Raw genomic sequence first — 16,168 nt, 5'->3', positions numbered from 1 at the left:
AGTACATTTTCATCTTTAAGTATGTTTACTATGTTTAGCAGGACAAGGTAGAAAAGTTATTGTCACCACTGAAATAGAACTATTGAATCTGATTAAGATTGGAGTTACCCCTGCCAGATGGTTGCTGGCTGGCAAATAGCATGTTGGTGGAAGAAAAGTGTTTCCCCATGGGATGAAGAAAAAAAAATGCCAAATAAGAAAAAGGCAGATGTAACTGGCATCTGTGATCAGTTCAAGACATTTCCAGCATTTGCTGTAATAGCTCTGCCCTACACCAACAGAAAGGCCTCTGTGGGTTTACCTCTACCTGATAACCAAGGGTTGTGTGCAGAGGCTGCAGCCAAACTTCGCTGCCACCTTTTTCCTGCGTTCTTCCCTCCAAGGCGCCATGGAGGCTGCCTGTTCAGAAATTTCTGCCCAGCAGGCCATGGTGAATAATTATTTTACAGTCAATCTCTTGGTATTGTAATGTCTCTCAAGCTCACCAGTTAACCAAAGAAAAAACCCACTGGGGATTCAACTTCTATTAATAAACACTTGGTCAGCACAAAAGTTGCAGGAATATTTGAAACTAGATTTTTCCCCCTCCCTGGAGACAAGTCCAATTCAAGACTTTCTTTGGCTTTGGTAACACTGCCCACCACCTTGGAAACCATTTCAGACTTTATGCCTTCATCCTTACCTACATGGGAAGTATCAGTAGTGTCTTAAGTGAAACTTGTACACCATGTAAAGTGTACCTAAATGCACATGCAAGAAAAGGCATTATTAATCATGATTTTATGTGTCTGGGTGAGAGCAGTCCTCTGATTTGTCTACATTGAAAGCCAACCTAAATGGTAGACTCTGCACTTTTCACTGACCAGATTCCCCAGAAGCTTCATGGTTGCAGAGGAAATTTCTCTCACAAGAAAGACAATCTACTGGTAACAGGCTCCACGGTCAATGTCACCACTGGCAAATCATCAACATTTGATTAAAATACTCAAGTCAGAGTTACTGCTTCCCAACTGGAGTAGTTTGACCTGCTACAGTGAGAGGTGGGCCATATGTATTATCATTTAAATTGGTAGCACAGTTGCTAAAAATGGACATGCAAACCTAATAAAAGAGCAAAAAGAAAAGGAAACTAGAGCATCTAAAAAAAATAGTGCATATGGGAATATTTTTCAAACACGGTGCACAGAACTCCTTTTCAAAGTAGCTGTGAGAATTAACCCATGAAATGGGCACGGTCAGGGATTGGGGGCTCCAACGTCAGCAAGCAGTGTGGGGAGAGGAAACTTGTGGAAGAGGACTCAAGGGAAGTGAGCAGGGAAGGCTCAGCTAGCTGCCTGTTCTAAGTCAAAATCAAGGGAAAACTGTTTAGTGACAGTGGACTTCACTACTCTGTCCCCTTAGGGGAGCACGGGGTCCAACCCTTCCTGGGACCATCTCTGAGCACGCACCAACCAGGAAGCAGTTGCTTGCCTGGGTCTGGATGGATGGGGAGAAAGGTCTCTGCCCTCGTTTCTTCACCCAAGTAGTTCATGCCCACTGAGTGGTAAAGGCAAAGTTAGAGGAGTTTGGAGTTTGAAAGACAGCTGCTCTGTCAGTTAAGACCGGGAGAAAGCTTAAGTTGGCTCCTACAGTCCTCACTGGTGAAAATATTACGTCCGATCTACTGAGCGATTTCAATTGAAAATTATGGGTAAAACTATTGGATAATGGGGTTTCTTTCACACATGTGGGGGATAAAGACGTTCCTCTGGTAAGACCTAGGGCAGATGCTACCTTTGGAAAGAAAATGGCACTTAACCATCAGGAGAGGCAGCAGGGTGCAGAGGCACAGAGGATGGATTCTGGGGCCTCACTACCTGAATGTGAACACCCTCTCTGTCCCTGACTCTGTCACACTGGGCAAATTCACCTCCAAGGGCCTCAGTTTCCTCCTCCGTAAAATGGGGGTGATAGCTTGTTGCTTATCTTCAAGAGTTTCAGATTAAATGTACATTAAGTAAGTCAATACTTGTAAGGTGCTTAGAATGGTTTCTGGTGGTAGTAAGTTTAAATAAGCATTCACTCTTATTATTTATTAGCAAAAGCACTGGCACAGACTGTATAAGGGGAGTATCCCAGGTGGAGGACACTGAGTGGCCTGGAACTCCTCAGCCATTCAGAGCATATATGAGCTTTGACGGCAGAGAGAAGGAAAATCCAATCCTGGTTCTGATTCTCACTTGCTGTGTGACTTGAGCAAGTTACTTGGAGTCTCTTGAACCTATCTCCTCTTCAGGAGAGGGGCTTACCTCTTTGAGTACCTACCTCATAGGTAATTAGAAGAATGAAATGAGTGAACTGAGTGAAGCATGCAGCACATAGTCATATGCAATAAATCCTACTTACTACATAATAGGGGCCCATGCATTCACCCAACCATGATCCCTGGGTTCTACAAAGGCCAAAATCTGGTTCCAGAATCCTTACTGGCCTTTAGACAAAACTCTACCCACATATAATATGCGGGAGGCAGAAAGGATGGAGAAAATCATCTCCTATCACTTTCCATGAGTTGATTGGGGGCATGTTCTATTTACTGCTCATCACATCTGTGTACAGCTGGAACTTTTCAGATCTGTTACCTGAGAGAGAGGAGAGAATCACTTTAAAGCTCTCTCCTAATGGGAAAGAGAATTTTGAGAATTTCCTCAAAGCAAATTCCAACTACACACTGCTTACTTAATGTCAGTTCATGTATCATTATCTTTATGTCCTTTATGTCATGTGGGAAGGGAGACTAAGTCCAAGATGGGGGTAAAAGAACCTTTGGGAGGGCAGGGGAAAGAAACTGGGCAGGCTGCCTTAGGGGGTTAAGTGCAACAAGGCAAACAAAATACAAGCAAGCTTTTCCCAGGAGGTCCCAATTTTAGAAAGAAAAAGTAATGGAGCCAGGGACCAGCAGAAGCACTGCTGAATATCTAAAATCCAAAAGTTTAGCCATTAAGTGATTAAAGTTTAGTCTATTTCCCATGCTTTTTCAAACACACTGTTCACAAAAGCATTTACATACCCTTTAAAACTTTAAAAATACCCTTTAAAACTTTTTTTAGAAGTAGGAAAGAAGGAAATGACATAACAGTAGTACTGTTGATGCATAAACCCAATTTTAAAACATCCCCACACTGCAAGTGAAGTACCTGATTTTTGGAAAGTGATTAGAAATATTGTGAATTTAGGGGGGATGGAGCTTCAAAGACTCAGTAGGTACAGACTTCAAGGGAGCAAACTGTTTCCTACAGGGGTCACAAATCCTTTTTTAGGAGATGTTATTGCTTGGAAATTTTTCTGCAACAAGACAAAATGGTATTTTTATGACTTTCATATAAAAATGAGCAAAAAAGCTCCAATTATGCAGAAAGAAGGGATAAGCAAATATTTCTGAAAGATGAACCTGACAAAACTGCTTTATACAGTGGCCAGTTAGAAGCTGAATTAGAAAAAATGTGAAATTTTAATGTATAAGCTGCAATCTAAGTGACTTTTCCTACTTCCATAGCAACCACAAATTCAGCTCTAAGTCAAAATCTACCACAGAGACTCGCTTTGGAGAACTGCTATTAAACCAGCAGTTGTGATCATTTTATCTCCAACTCCTTTTCTTTCTAGCTTGTTCAGTCCCTCTGATGGGCCCCTTCTTAGGGATCCACAGGGTGGATCTAGGCTTGGAAGAGGGGGGAGTAGGAAATGTGAGTAGCTATGTCAGGACTGAGCCAGACTCCAAAGCCTCCCAGACCTCAACCTCCAAGGAGGTATCCTAACCCATCTAAACAGTACCCACTCTGACGTCAAGGTCTTCCTCTCTGCTTGAGGGGAGGCATCGACCAAGAGCCAAGGAGGAAGGACTGGGCCAAGGTCATCCCACTGGGAACCATTCCAGCTGCACCCCCAATATCTACCAGAGTAAGAGAGATGCCACTCTGGTAACGAGCAGAAGCAGCTCTTCAAAAGGAGAGGCAATGATCCCGTCATGGCAGTTTTGCTTGGAGAGGGGGTTCACAACAGATATTTCGGATTCTACACCCATTCCAATGAGCTGACCCACCAAGGGGAGGTGCAGAGATGGTGGGATTGGGACAGATTACAGGGCCTGTGGTGCCAAAGAACAGAACTGGGTTCTAGCTAGGAAGAGAGAAGAGGATCCGGGAGGGTTCTAGCTAGGAAGAGAGAAGAGGATCGGGGGGTATGCCCATTCTACCTCTATCTGGGCAAATTGCATGCATTTGTTTTTGGCTCCCTCCCTCTAAAATTTAAAAAATATCTGGGGGGAGGAAAATAAAGGTGATCTTGAATCCAAGATCAGACTAGATATGCCATATTTCCCGATCAAAAGAAAAAAGGTTTCCAAAGTCTGTGTGCCACAGGCTACAGAAGTAGAAGGGCTGGACCCTGTCCTGCCCTGGGATAGGAGTATCAGACCAGTTCTAGGCTCAATTTCACAAACACGCCAGGACAGTGGGATGAGCCTCTGAGGTCTGGGGAGCGAAGTCTCCTTCCCCTCCTCCACCTGTGGGACTGGATGTCCCCCAGGCGCGGCCATTCCTTCCACCCAATCTCCCAGGGCAGGCGCTTTTCCTTCCTTTATTACCTCACTACCTCCTTCCCTTGACGTCAGCCTCAGGTCCTCGAACCGAGGGGAGGGAGGATGGAGATGAGTTTGGGGGCAGTCGGTATCAGGATCCCCCAGCACCGGGTGGGGTAGGGGTGGAATATGAGGTAATGCGCGCCCAATCCCGGGCCTCAAAGGCTGCGAACGGCCACTTCCCTCCCCCCGCCCCACCTTCCCGCCCGGCTCCGGCCGGTGTAGTTACTAGGCAACCCTATCGGCGACGCGGGATGCCGGCCAAGTTCACCCAAAGTTGAAGAATAAATTTGGGGGAGAGATGGTGGAGGGTGGAGCAAGAGCCGAGAGAAGGCACGAGCGACAGGAAAAGAGCTTGGGAGGAAAAAGAAGCTGATCTTCCGCCTCCCGGGAGCAGGAAGAAGGGCGGGTGCGGGCTGGAGCTGTATCCTCTCAGTACCGCTGCCACCGACTACAGTACCGCTCATAGTCCAGGGTAGCTGGGTGCTAGGAAAGATGTTCACAAAGCGCTGCCGCAGCCCAAGACTCTGGGGGACAGAGGTGTGGAGAAGGCGGTGGCCCGAGTGTACGCGCCTTCGACTTGGCTGGCGGGTGTGGCCAGTGCGCGTCGAAGGATTTGAGGAGTGAGAAGAACCGAATGGGAGTAGACCCCGTGTTTAATCTTTGATCCCGAGGAAGCTAAAGTCCTCCCAGCAAAGACCCCTCAAAAAAAAAATTCCTTAAAGCGCCTCTCTTCTTCAGCTCCAAAAAGTAATCGCCTTAATTTATATTCAAAATAAAAACACCAAGAGGCAAGGAAACCTACTTCTTTTAAGTAGGAGCCAAGAGATCGGTTTTAATTTGCATTAAGGAGCCGACTGGGCTAAAGGCGTCTGCCTCAGAAACCCTGCACGTCCGCACTCGGGGCTGCCCCGCGTCGGACGTTCCCGCGCCCGCCGGCTCGAGCGCCCCCTCCCGGGTAGCGGGGACCCAGACGTGGCGCCAAGGGCCTTCCTACCTGCTGTACGGCGTCCTGAGCAGCAGGGCCTGGCTGCCGGTGCAGCTGTCGGTGGGGGTGTGGCAGCCGTAGACCGGGGGCGGCACAGAGTACTGCTGCTCACCTGCAGAGAGCCGAGGAGAGCGGAGTGAGCGCGCGCCAAGGGCTGAGGGCGCGAGGCCGTGGGTAGCGGCTTGGGGAAAGAGCATCCCGAGCCGGACTCCGAGGCTAAGGCTGAGGGCAATGGGCCTGGATGCGGGGGCCGTGCAGAGAGACTGCATCCGGATCGTACCGAGCCAAGCTGCTCACTTCACATTCTTAGTGTAGAACACTGAGAAGGCTCTCTGGACTTTTTATAGCCTCGGTTGAGTGAAGCTGTCTCTACCATGCTTGAGGTGAGGGGAAACTTTTCTTTTGAGTGAGATTTAGCTAATTATTTCTAAAATTCATTTAGAGGTACCCTTCTCCCTTCCACAGTTTGCCTTGAGTTGGAAATATCTCGGGAGGGTGGGGTAGCATGGAAGAGGGGAGAAGGACCCCACATCATTCCTGCCCGCTTACCCAGGGAGCCCTGCTGGCCCATGGGATCCTCGTGCTTGAAGGAATGGTTGGGGAACTGAGCCGCGTGGTGCGAAGGCGTGTGACCATAGCTGGGAGTCCCATCGAAGGTGACAGTGCTGTATCCTGCGGGCGCGGACGAGAGAGAAACAAAATCAGCAGAGGGACGGGGACTGCGTGTCTGAACCAGAACCCGAACGAGGAGAGGCCAGCCCCGCATTCGGATCCCGCTCCACTAGCCTTCAAGGCTTTCGACGGTTTGCCGAGCCCAATGTGACCTTGGTACAGGCTCAGTAAAACCCAGATCTCCCGCCGTTTCCCAATTTATTTATGCCCTTGTCTTTCATGGTGTCTGCTGCTTCTACACCGAACCTCCCGCAAGTATGAAGACCGCCAAGCGCTCTGCGGAGAAAGTTGTCCTTCCCCCAAAACGAAACACCGCGCCTCTCGCGCAGGGGCAGCGCAAGCCACCGAAATGAATCTGCTTAGATGACCCGGCGCTGACTCGGAGCCGTAAATCAGAGAGGCCCGCGCACCAACTTTCATTAATTACTCAGAGCCAGTTTAACGGCGTGGGCTTTAAATGGGGAAAGTAATTATGGAGTAATGTTATCTGTCTGAGGCTGCGCGACCTGACACCACTGACACCCAAGGCTCTCGGGAAAGTTGGTGAAGGGAAAAAGAAAGGGCCTTTCCAGTTGGACCCGCGGGCCTTGACCCCCCTTGGACCCACCTCACGCCCAGCGGGTCCGACTCTGACCACTACTGCCGGGGTCGACTTCCTCAAAGCCCCAGTCAGGGAAGCCTGTTTGTTTCATTGAGCCTGAGACCGTACCTCCCTTCTCCTCCATCAGGTTTGCACGGGCCCCCTGCCTCAGTTTCCCTGGCGAGAAACCGATGGCCATGTGGCCCGTGTTCTTCCCCAGCTCTCCCAAAGTGAGAAAAAAATGTGGAGTCTCAGTTGAAAAATGTAGTTTCCTAAAATTATTGTCATTAATGCTTTAAACATTTACTCTACCAGCTCCTGGAAACTGTAGCTGCCTGGCAGGGTAGGGTAAGCATCCTCCAGCTAAGATAAAAATCAGTTCTGAGCCCTGAACCCAATGGTGGGGTCCCATCCTATGCGCAGGCTTGGTAGTCTCTGGCTCTAGCCTGAATGAGATTGGTCCAGATACTCATCCGCTGGCTGCAGGGCCGCTGGGCAGGACCCAGTCCCTTCCTTGCCCCACCCCTGGTCACTGTGCTGCGTTTCCAAACCCCACTCAATTCTCCGGAGTGGAGTGAGTCAAACAGCACCCATTTCCCCACTCTTGCTTTAGGCAAAATCAAGGCTCTACAAGTGTCCCAAAGACAAGACTTCGACTGGACAGATAAAGGTGGCCATTACCCACATCTTCCAAACACCCACCCCCCAAAACAAAAACAAAACCAGGCTTCTACAGTCCACTCCAGGGATTGTGGTGTGTCAGAGGGGGAGGGAGGGTTGGAGCAGGTCTTAATAACCGGATAGTACAGGGCAGGCCAAGTATCACATACCAATTGGCGCCACAGGGTGACAACTGAAGAAGCCACCAGCTTTTATAATTTGCATGACCCCAGAGGCCTCCATTTCTCACCTGCTAAGTGGGCAAAGAGAACACCCCATCCCCAGCCAGTTAGCTGTCAGGAGTGGGTGAGCACGCTTGCCCTTCCAGGCACTTTCTTTTGGGAGCGGAGGCCAGGCTATGTTTGAGGCCTACCAATAGCTGACAAACGAAATTTGGCTCCGAGCACCAGGTTTGCAGAGGAAAGGCCGAATTTTGAAAGAACAGTTTTCAAAAAGGAGAAACAGAAGCGGCAAAGAAGTTGTCTCTACACGAACCCTTCTCCATCCCTTTGAGCCTTTGAGAAGTTAGTGGCTCGGGCACCGTGCTGTCCTCGGAGGCGGGCTCCGCAAACGCCCGTGCGCGGCAAGGGCCACGGGTTGCGGGCTGCAGCTCCTGCGCAGGCGGCGTCGCCTCAGCGCCTGGCAAGGCTACCAAGGCCCCCTCCCAATATAGGACCTGCAGACCCCGATGGGCAGGGGCCAGCCTCCAACCCCCTCCCTCAGGTGCCCCGGGGCGGGGGTGCTGCGGTGCAAGCGCCCTCAGAGAAGGGAGGGCTCTTTAAAGTAGGAGCTTATCCGACATCGGACGCGGGACAGATTAGAGCGCGCTGTCCCGGAGCCTCGCGCTGGGCCAGGAGCAGAGAGCGCGGGGGCGGGGGCGGGACAGCTGCCTGAAGAAAGGGACTGCGCGTTCAAAGGCTCCTTGTACAGGCCTTAGAGGGAGAGGCTCTGAGCCGCCAAGGTAGAGCCTTTCCCACGGTTAGTCTCGACCCGGGAAGGGAGTGCAACCTTGACCGCGCAGAGAGAGGAGACATGCTCTGAGCCTCTCTCCCCCGCCTGCGGCAGCGGAGGACCCCGGGACCGCCCGGCCAGGCCAGGCCCTGCGGGAGCTGAAGGGCGGAGTAGATAGCCGGCTCAGTCAGGAAGGTGGTCGTAAGGCTTAAAATGATGACTGCAGCTGCGGCAGCAATCGGGGAAATCTGTCCCGCAACGAAATTCTCTCTCCAGTGCGAATTGAGGGAAGATCCCTTGGCCCTCCGGCTGAACTGGTGTCCCCATGTGACCCTAAGGTGGTCAGGTGATGCCAAGGCTTACACCGGCGCTTGGATTCTGTGCGCCTTTGGGGCTGGGGGAATGGCCCTGATTGTCAAGCAGTCCTTGTTTTGCCTTCTCAAACCCCGCGCTTAGTCTGGGACTACCCAAGTCCTCACCTGTCCTCAAGTCTTCTGCCCTGACAAACCCTCCAACCTGCACACACATACAGTGGGTACAGGGCCCATCCAGCGGGGAAGAAGAAATCATCTCAAGAGTGGAGCCAAAATCCCTGAAAAAGGAAGTAGAAATAGCCTAGAATGGTCTGGTTTGAGTCAAAGCTCTGCCACAGAGAGACCTCTTGCGCACTTTATTTCTCAGAGCCTAGATTTCCTCATCCAAAAATACGGGGCTCTTCTAGTGTCAGGCTGTGAGCTTCTTACAAAGGCTGAGGCACACTGTCTTAGCATCCAATCCCCAGTGCCTGACACAGAGTAGGTGCTCAATAAATGCTTGCTGAAGTAGTATTTACAAGATTAGGATACAAGCTATAATATTTAAGAAATTGTAAAAAATAAACAAGGTATGATGCTTTGGTGGGGTTGGGAGGTTCAAGGGTGCCAGCAATCGTCCTTGCCTGTGACCATGGCTAGGTTGCCCTGCTTGGGGACAGGGATCCAGAGTCTTGATTCTTCGCTGGGGTTTGGCCTCCAGCTGCTGAGAGCCATCCATTCCCACATTTTGGGGAAGGAACTGAGGCCCTTGCTTTCCCCAGCTCAAGCCTCCTATCAGGCCCTGCATTCCTGGGGCAGCTGCAGGAACCCCAGAAATCAAGAGAATAAATCCGAAATATCAGAGCCCACCCTGGCTGCCAACGCAAGGGCTGAGGTGGGTGCAGCTTCTCACAATCCATCCCAGCTCCCAGCTGCCAGGTGAGTCCCAAGGACTGGGCAAGCGTGACGCCTTTTATGTTTTCATTGCAAGAGAAAACCCAAGTCTACAGACAGGAACCATCTTACTGGCTGCGGCCTGGCTGTGGGGTCACCTTTCTACTGGGTTAGTACCCAGAAAGGGGAGGGGAGACTCCTTTACCTGCTAGTCCTGGTCCCCAGTTCCCAAGCTCTTTTTCTTTTTGGCAACCCAGGCCTGTTAGAGAGGAATTCAAATTTTTCCCTTACGTGTAGTGCCCACTGTCTAGGAAGCCCACAGTCTTATCCCTGAGGCTCAGTTGATGGGATTCTGCACACCAGACTATAGAAGCTTGGACACAAGGGCCCAAGCAAAGCCACAGAGCCCAGGTTCCAAAAACCCCACAGAACCTAGATAGACTCAAATAAATGATAATGGTAGTATTCTGCACAGGGCAGGGGCTTAGATCAAATGGCTTCTCAGGTGTCTCAGAATAGCACACATCCACACAGAGACCCACATCACACACCGGCATGCCAGTCTTGCTGTTTCTGGTCCAGGCAAGTTTAGATGGGCTACTGCCTTCTGTATTTAGAACCCCAAGCAGGGAGAAAGTCAGATTTTTTGCTTCAGGCACAGAACTTCAGGCTGGACTCAAACATCAGGTTGCCCATCCCTGCTCTCCTCTTAAAGATAGGGAAATTGAGACCTGGAGATTTGCCAAAGGTATCACCAGCCTGCTAATTAGAGGTGGCATGATCACAAAATAAGAGCCTCTGCAATGGACATTGAGCTGTTCTAACACCCCTTGAGTCTGAAACACTAATTTCATCTGCTGAAGACCTATATTGAAGGGACCCTGTAGGTGGGCCTGACCTTCTTCCTTGGGACATGGATCCCAGATTCCTCCAACGAAGAGAGGAGGAGGGTTTCGGTTTGGTCAGGGCATCTCATGGGCCAGGTGCTCCAGGCTGGGCTAAAGTAGGAACAGCCTGGAGATAGGCGTTTAGAACATGCATGCTAAGGCGGGAAGAACAGAGCACTTTTCCACCTTGGGAGCCACGACACCTCTTGCAAACAGTACACACTCTGCTTCTCCCAGCCCACGCATTCCAGAAACATCCCAGTCCTTAGGCTCAAGCGAATTTTTCCTCTAGGAATAGCATCCGCCACTGCGTTTGTAAAGCATTTCCTAAAATATCAAATAACCTGAATTGGTTTAGTTCTCAACAGTGTAAACGTCTAATTAGAATAAATTTAGAAATCAAAATACAGAGGTTCAAGATGGTTGGTTCCGCGCTGGTCCCTGAGAAAGAGAAGTGACCGGGCACCACCGCATTGAGGAAACTACCGGCTGTGTCCCTCGATGTACAGTGACTGAAAACGGAAAATAAATCTGTCCTTATTTTATTACCTCAAAGTCCTGCAAAAATCTTTCCCCAGCTAAGCCCCGCGTTCAACGACGAGGAGGCGCCTGAGGAGGGCTGAAAGGAAAGCCAACGCTCTGTCTCATTCCACTGCCTGTGATAGGGCCGGGTGCTGTAGAGGTTGGAATCGGATAAACCGGGTTCTCTTCCAGCTCTGGAGCCCACGTGGCCGCCACCTAAGCTGGAACCCAGGAGAGATCCACTTCTACACTACCATACGCTGGAGCCATATGTGGACATGGACGTGGGTCCAGAAAAGCCACTACTTAGTCGCTAGCTCATTTGCTCATTCTAGTGCTCCCAGGTACTTACTGTACGTCTAATGTGTACCAACACCGTATTAAGAGCTAGTGCGGCTCGTCACATTTTGGCGCGGCGGAGGCGGCACAGGCTGCTCACGCTGCGCTGGTCTCACTCAGAATCCACAGTCTAAATGTCTAAAAAGTCCATTGCCTGGCGACAGTTTGGTGGTGCCTTCAGAGACAAAGCCTCTTCCCGAGGCAGAGCCAGACACTGCACCGGTTCCCGCTTCCCACTCCCACGGGGACTTGCAGACTTAGAATCTCCCGGTGTTCGAGGGGCCCCAGATGACCTCCCGGCTCAAGCGAACAGTCCGGTTCTGGCGCTGGAGGATGTCAGGGGCCCATGCCGAGGGCTCCCTTTTCCCGGCCTCCTCTCCCCCAGCTGCCACTTCCGCTACCTTCACAGCTCTGTGGGCGGCAGCCGGGTAAGTGCTGGGGTCAGGGAAAGGGTAGGACAGGGGAGCACGCGCACGGCCACAGCCCGGTCGCCACCGCCCCGCGTGTAGGGGGCGCTCCCCATCCTGCTTACCCTGGTTGCGAATAGCGGGCTGGCTCTCGAGGCAGCTGGGCAGGTAGGGTGCGTTGGGGAACATCCTGGCCTGGCCTGAGGACGCCTGGCTAGGCGGAGGAGGACCGAAGGGTCCGTAGCGACAAGCTCCAGCCGTGCCAGTGAACTGGCCTGAGAAGTGGACGGTGAAGGCGCTCAAGCACTGCTCCTCGTGAGGCTCCGCGCCTCCCCAACTCGGCTCTTGTTTGATGAAGGAGTGCGGCGGCGGCGGCGGTGGGGGTGGCGGCGGAGCCGGCGGCGGCGCAGGACCTCCCAAGGAACCGTAAGCTGAGGCGCCGGGGGGCGCAAAGTCCAGCACGGGCGCCCACTGTGCGGCGCCGCTCACCGGCAGGGCACAACCGCCGCCACCACCCAGCGAAGGTACCGCCGGCAGCAGCGCGTTCAGGTCCCGCACGTCGGAGCCCATTTGCTGTGGCTCAGACCCGGCTACCCCGCGACCCCTGCGGTTTTGCAGACTCTCGGCGCTCGACTCCGCCGCTCCTAACTTGGCCCAGATGCCTCCCGAGCCCCGGATCCCCGGCTGCTCCGGCTGCTGAAGGCACCCAGACCCGGAGCGGAGAGTGTGCGAAGAAGCCGGCTCCGGGGCACACGTGGAAGCCGGCTCTTGCGGCAGGAGGAAGTCCAGGATAGCGGCGAGGCGGCGGCGGGGCCCCGGCTCCTGGGCTGCCGTCCCGGCTCTGGGTGGGTGGGTGGGTGACTGAGTGGGAGGGAGAGCGGGAAGGGGGGAGCGGGTAGGCGGTCGGGTTGCGAGAGCCCCCGGGTGTGGGCGCTGCCCTGAACTCCTTACCCCAGCTGCCTGGCTGCCCCCAGCTTCCCAAAGCTCAAATAAGTGGGGACGGCGGCGGGGGAGGAGGAGGAGTCAGGAGTCTGGGCCGCTCCATTCACCTCGTAGCCCTAGCGGATTCCGGCAGCGCGCGCTGCTCCTTGGGGGCGTCCTCGCGGTGGGGGTGGGGGGCGGGCCCGAGGGAGCGTCCCTCTCAGACACTTTCCTCTCCTGCCCGCCATGCGCTCTCCGCTGGCCTGTGGGACACAGACCTACCCCCACCTCCCCATTTCGGCTTTCAGGAGTGTGGACGCCTCAGGGCACTAGCGAGACTCTCCAGGTAAGCAATGAATATCCCCTCCGTTTCCTCGTGTGGTGGGGGGAAGGGATGGGGTTGTTAATCGAGGAGGGCGGGTTGGAGGGAGGGACAGAGGACTCCACGAGGGCGGGAACTTCATGAAGGCGCAGAGAAGTTTCCCGGACTTAAAAGAGGCGGATTCCCTTTCTTTGCGCTTGCCAGTCTGGCTCTTGCTTTTAAAGCCGTCGGGCTGGAATGGTGGCCATAATCTCGGGGTCACTGGGGAACGGGGTGTCTCCTTGTGGATTCCGGAGGCCAGACTCAAGGCGAACGTGGGAGACCTGGAGGGTGCATCAGTTGTGATAAACGGGGCGTATTTCCATCGTCTGGTAGTTGGTTACATGGTGAGGTCTGCGCCCAGAGAAGGGCGACTGTCGCCTCCTAAAATCGGTGTCAGGCGTACTTAATGTCATTTTCTGGTGAGAAGTATTCAGTTCTTCTACGGTGAAGCCGGGAAAACAGCGGCTAGTTTGGGAGGGAAGAAAACCTTCAGGGAAACGCCCAGATTCTGGTCGGAGAATTCTGGCGCCGAGTTTGAAGAGTAGGGGGTGGGGACGGTTTGGATACGAAGTTCGCGGGGCGAGTGTTGGCTCCTGGAGCCGCTTCCGCTTAGCTCTGCCTCCTCTCACTCCAGTCAGGAGTGTCATTCTGGATGCTCAGTGACTGATGGGGAGGCGCAATCCCGGTTAGACGGACCGAAAAGGAGAGCCTCCAGTGGCCCATGCAAGGCAGAGTTCGCACCGTTGGGAACTCCCAGAGTCTGACATCGCCAAATCAGATTCCTCCCTCCACCTTGTCATTATTTGGGAACCCCAAGCCCTAGAGCAGGTGTTTGAGGTTTTGTTTTCTATCGGTAACAGACCTTAGGCAAGGAGAAACACCAGGAACCTGGATTGGAGTGCGTTTCATGGGCGCGTGGAAACGCCCAGGAGACAGCGGCGACGGCGCAGACTGGGACCGCCAGGAGCGCGGGGTGGGAAGCGGCTGTTGGCTGCCAGACCTCTTACTCGAGTCTGGCTGGGGATGGGCCCCAGAACTTTTCAGCGAAGCCCATGTGAAGCAACCATCAAGGTAGTGGCAGTTTTACAAAAATGCCGAGCGTTTTAAAAGCTTTGACTTACTCTCCATTTCTGACGCTTTGGTTTTAGTTAATTTGCAGTGAGTAAACGGTAGCCATGAGTTCCGGCTACGGACCCGAAGCATGTGCAGGCTCAGGACCTATACGCTATGTGCAGTTCCCTCCTCTTGGAGTCGCTCTTCCTGGAGTCACAGGAGATGATGAGGGCAAAGGTCGGGAACATGCGCTACTCGTTTGATCGTCGGACCTCTTTTCGCGGTGATGGGCACTACTTTGGTGCCTGACTTTGCTAAGTCTCCACTTAGACACTTTTTCTTTCGTTCATTCGTTCTTTCTTTCTTTCTTTTAAGAAATGAAAAGGATCTCGAGACCAGCTCCTTCTCCCTCTACACCCTCTGTGGGCCTCCCACTCCGCTGCCGCACGCTCCATCTCTAAACCTGCAGCGGGGCTACAGGGCTGGGCAGAGGGCATGCGCGTTGTGTCTTTTTGATGGAGAAAGGTCCTGCGAGATTTAACTTCTCAGGCCAAGTTGCCCCTAGAACGCCCTAGGCCCGTCTCACACCTTCCACTTCATTTCTTCTTCGAAGTCGTTTTTTTTCTTAAGTAGAACTCACTCAAGCGCTACGAGGAAAGGCGAGCACTTTATGAAAAGCCAGAAATTTCCATTTCTAAAAGAAAAAGGCCGAGGTTCCTTTTTTATCCTCCTTTGTAAATTTTTTGGGCGGTATTTGGAGAAAGGTGGCTTGATTGTGAGCTTTTGTGGTTTTGAATCCCAGATGGGGCAAGGGCGCTTAACCTTCTGCCTTAAAAAAAAAAAAAAAGTTTTTGTCTGGGGGCGGAGTGGGGTGAGGGGAAAGGAGAGCCGAGCAAATTAAGGACTTCTCTCTCGTCCGCCGTACGTTGCCTGCGAATCCTTGATGGAGACAGAACAGTGGTGCGATCCCCATTTCAACCCTGGGTACCCCCTCGCCACGAACTTGTATTCGGAAGCGGTGGTAGGAGTTCCCTATGACCCACGGGGCCAAGAAATAAGTGCTGCGTGCCCGAAGCCTCGGCAGTTAGAGGGCCTCATCCCGAGAAGAGGTTCCTGAATGCCACCCACTGCCGCCCATCCCCATGCCCGGGAGCGCAGACGCCCCGGGGCCAACACTGGGGAACCCGCAAACTACTGAGCTAATTGGGGGCCCTAGGCTCCTCACTTCTTCCTCCCCGAGATAACGTTCACTGCGGGAGCTGCGCGGCTACCCCGGCAGACGCGCCCGCTATGCCGGCCTCGGCGCCCAGCGCTGGGCCAAGGGGCAGACAGTCGTGAAGAAGGTCCACCCTCCACCCGCCCCAGCAGGCAGGGCGCTCTGCTGCACCTCCTGCGGCTCGAAAACTGGTCCCCAGAAGCAGGACCGCGGAGACCTGGCCGCTCCCTTCTCTCATCCACCTTCCCACCCTCGGATAGTAATGAGACCTGTTGCAAAGGATGTGGTCTGAGTCACTGATTGGCAGAACTGGAAATTCAACTCCCCATTCTATAGAAAAGGAAACTGAGGCCCAGGCAGAGCGAGGAAGGGCAGCTGTAGAGTGCAATGGTTAAAAGCAACGGATTGGTGGCCAGAGAAAGAAATCTCAGCTCCACCAGGTAACCAGCGGCTGTGCAACCATAGACGAATTCCGTAGCCTCTCTGAGCCTGTTTCCTTATTGGTCACATGGAATAATGGGATACTAGTACCCACCTAAGGGGATCCTGAGGATTAGACAGAAGATAGTGTTGGCCTATGGCCTCAATAAACGTTACAAATTTTGTTACTATTATTGCTAAAGTACACAACAAATTAGAGGCAAAACCGAGCTGAAACCCACGTCTTTCTCTAGGTTTAAGTCGCCACCACCCCTCTGCCTCTTTAGAGCTAATGCAATGGGGAGTAAAGAAGAAGAGGGGGAGAGAGGCCCTGGAAACCCACATGGCTTTGTATCATTGGTAAAGCTCATCCTGGCCTGGAA

General features: G+C 52.7%; 1 protein-coding gene and 1 long non-coding RNA gene across 7 annotated transcripts in view; one reads left to right on the top strand and one right to left on the bottom strand.

Annotated features, from left to right (window-relative positions):
* WT1 (WT1 transcription factor) overlaps positions 1-12,656 on the bottom strand; it is a 46,358-nt gene extending 33,702 nt beyond the window's left edge. For 3 of the 5 annotated variants that reach the window (XM_074372204.1, XM_074372205.1, XM_074372206.1), the window contains exons 1-3: positions 11,937-12,656; positions 6,156-6,278; positions 5,616-5,718 (exon numbers count right to left, since the gene is read on the bottom strand). In XM_074372204.1, the coding sequence (XP_074228305.1) occupies positions 5,616-5,718; positions 6,156-6,278; positions 11,937-12,381 (671 nt within the window). In that variant the 5' untranslated portion in view covers positions 12,382-12,656. Of the gene's footprint in view, positions 1-5,615; positions 5,719-6,155; positions 6,279-11,417; positions 11,851-11,936 lie in introns of those variants that run through there. The other 2 variants (XM_074372203.1, XM_074372207.1) reach the window with 2 other exon arrangements.
* Positions 12,657-12,685: 29 nt separating this feature from the next.
* Positions 12,686-16,168, top strand: part of LOC105076533 (uncharacterized) — a 50,472-nt gene continuing 46,989 nt past the window's right edge. For both annotated transcript variants that reach the window (XR_012509629.1, XR_836007.3), the window contains exon 1: positions 12,686-13,078. This is a non-coding gene — a long non-coding RNA (uncharacterized LOC105076533). The remainder of the gene's footprint in view (positions 13,079-16,168) is intronic.

The sequence above is a fragment of the Camelus bactrianus genome, chromosome 10 (genome assembly GCF_048773025.1).
Source record: "Camelus bactrianus isolate YW-2024 breed Bactrian camel chromosome 10, ASM4877302v1, whole genome shotgun sequence".
NCBI lineage: Eukaryota > Metazoa > Chordata > Mammalia > Artiodactyla > Camelidae > Camelus > Camelus bactrianus.
The sequence above is the reverse complement of the archived record's forward strand: the minus strand, read 5'-3'. Positions and strand labels throughout refer to the sequence as shown.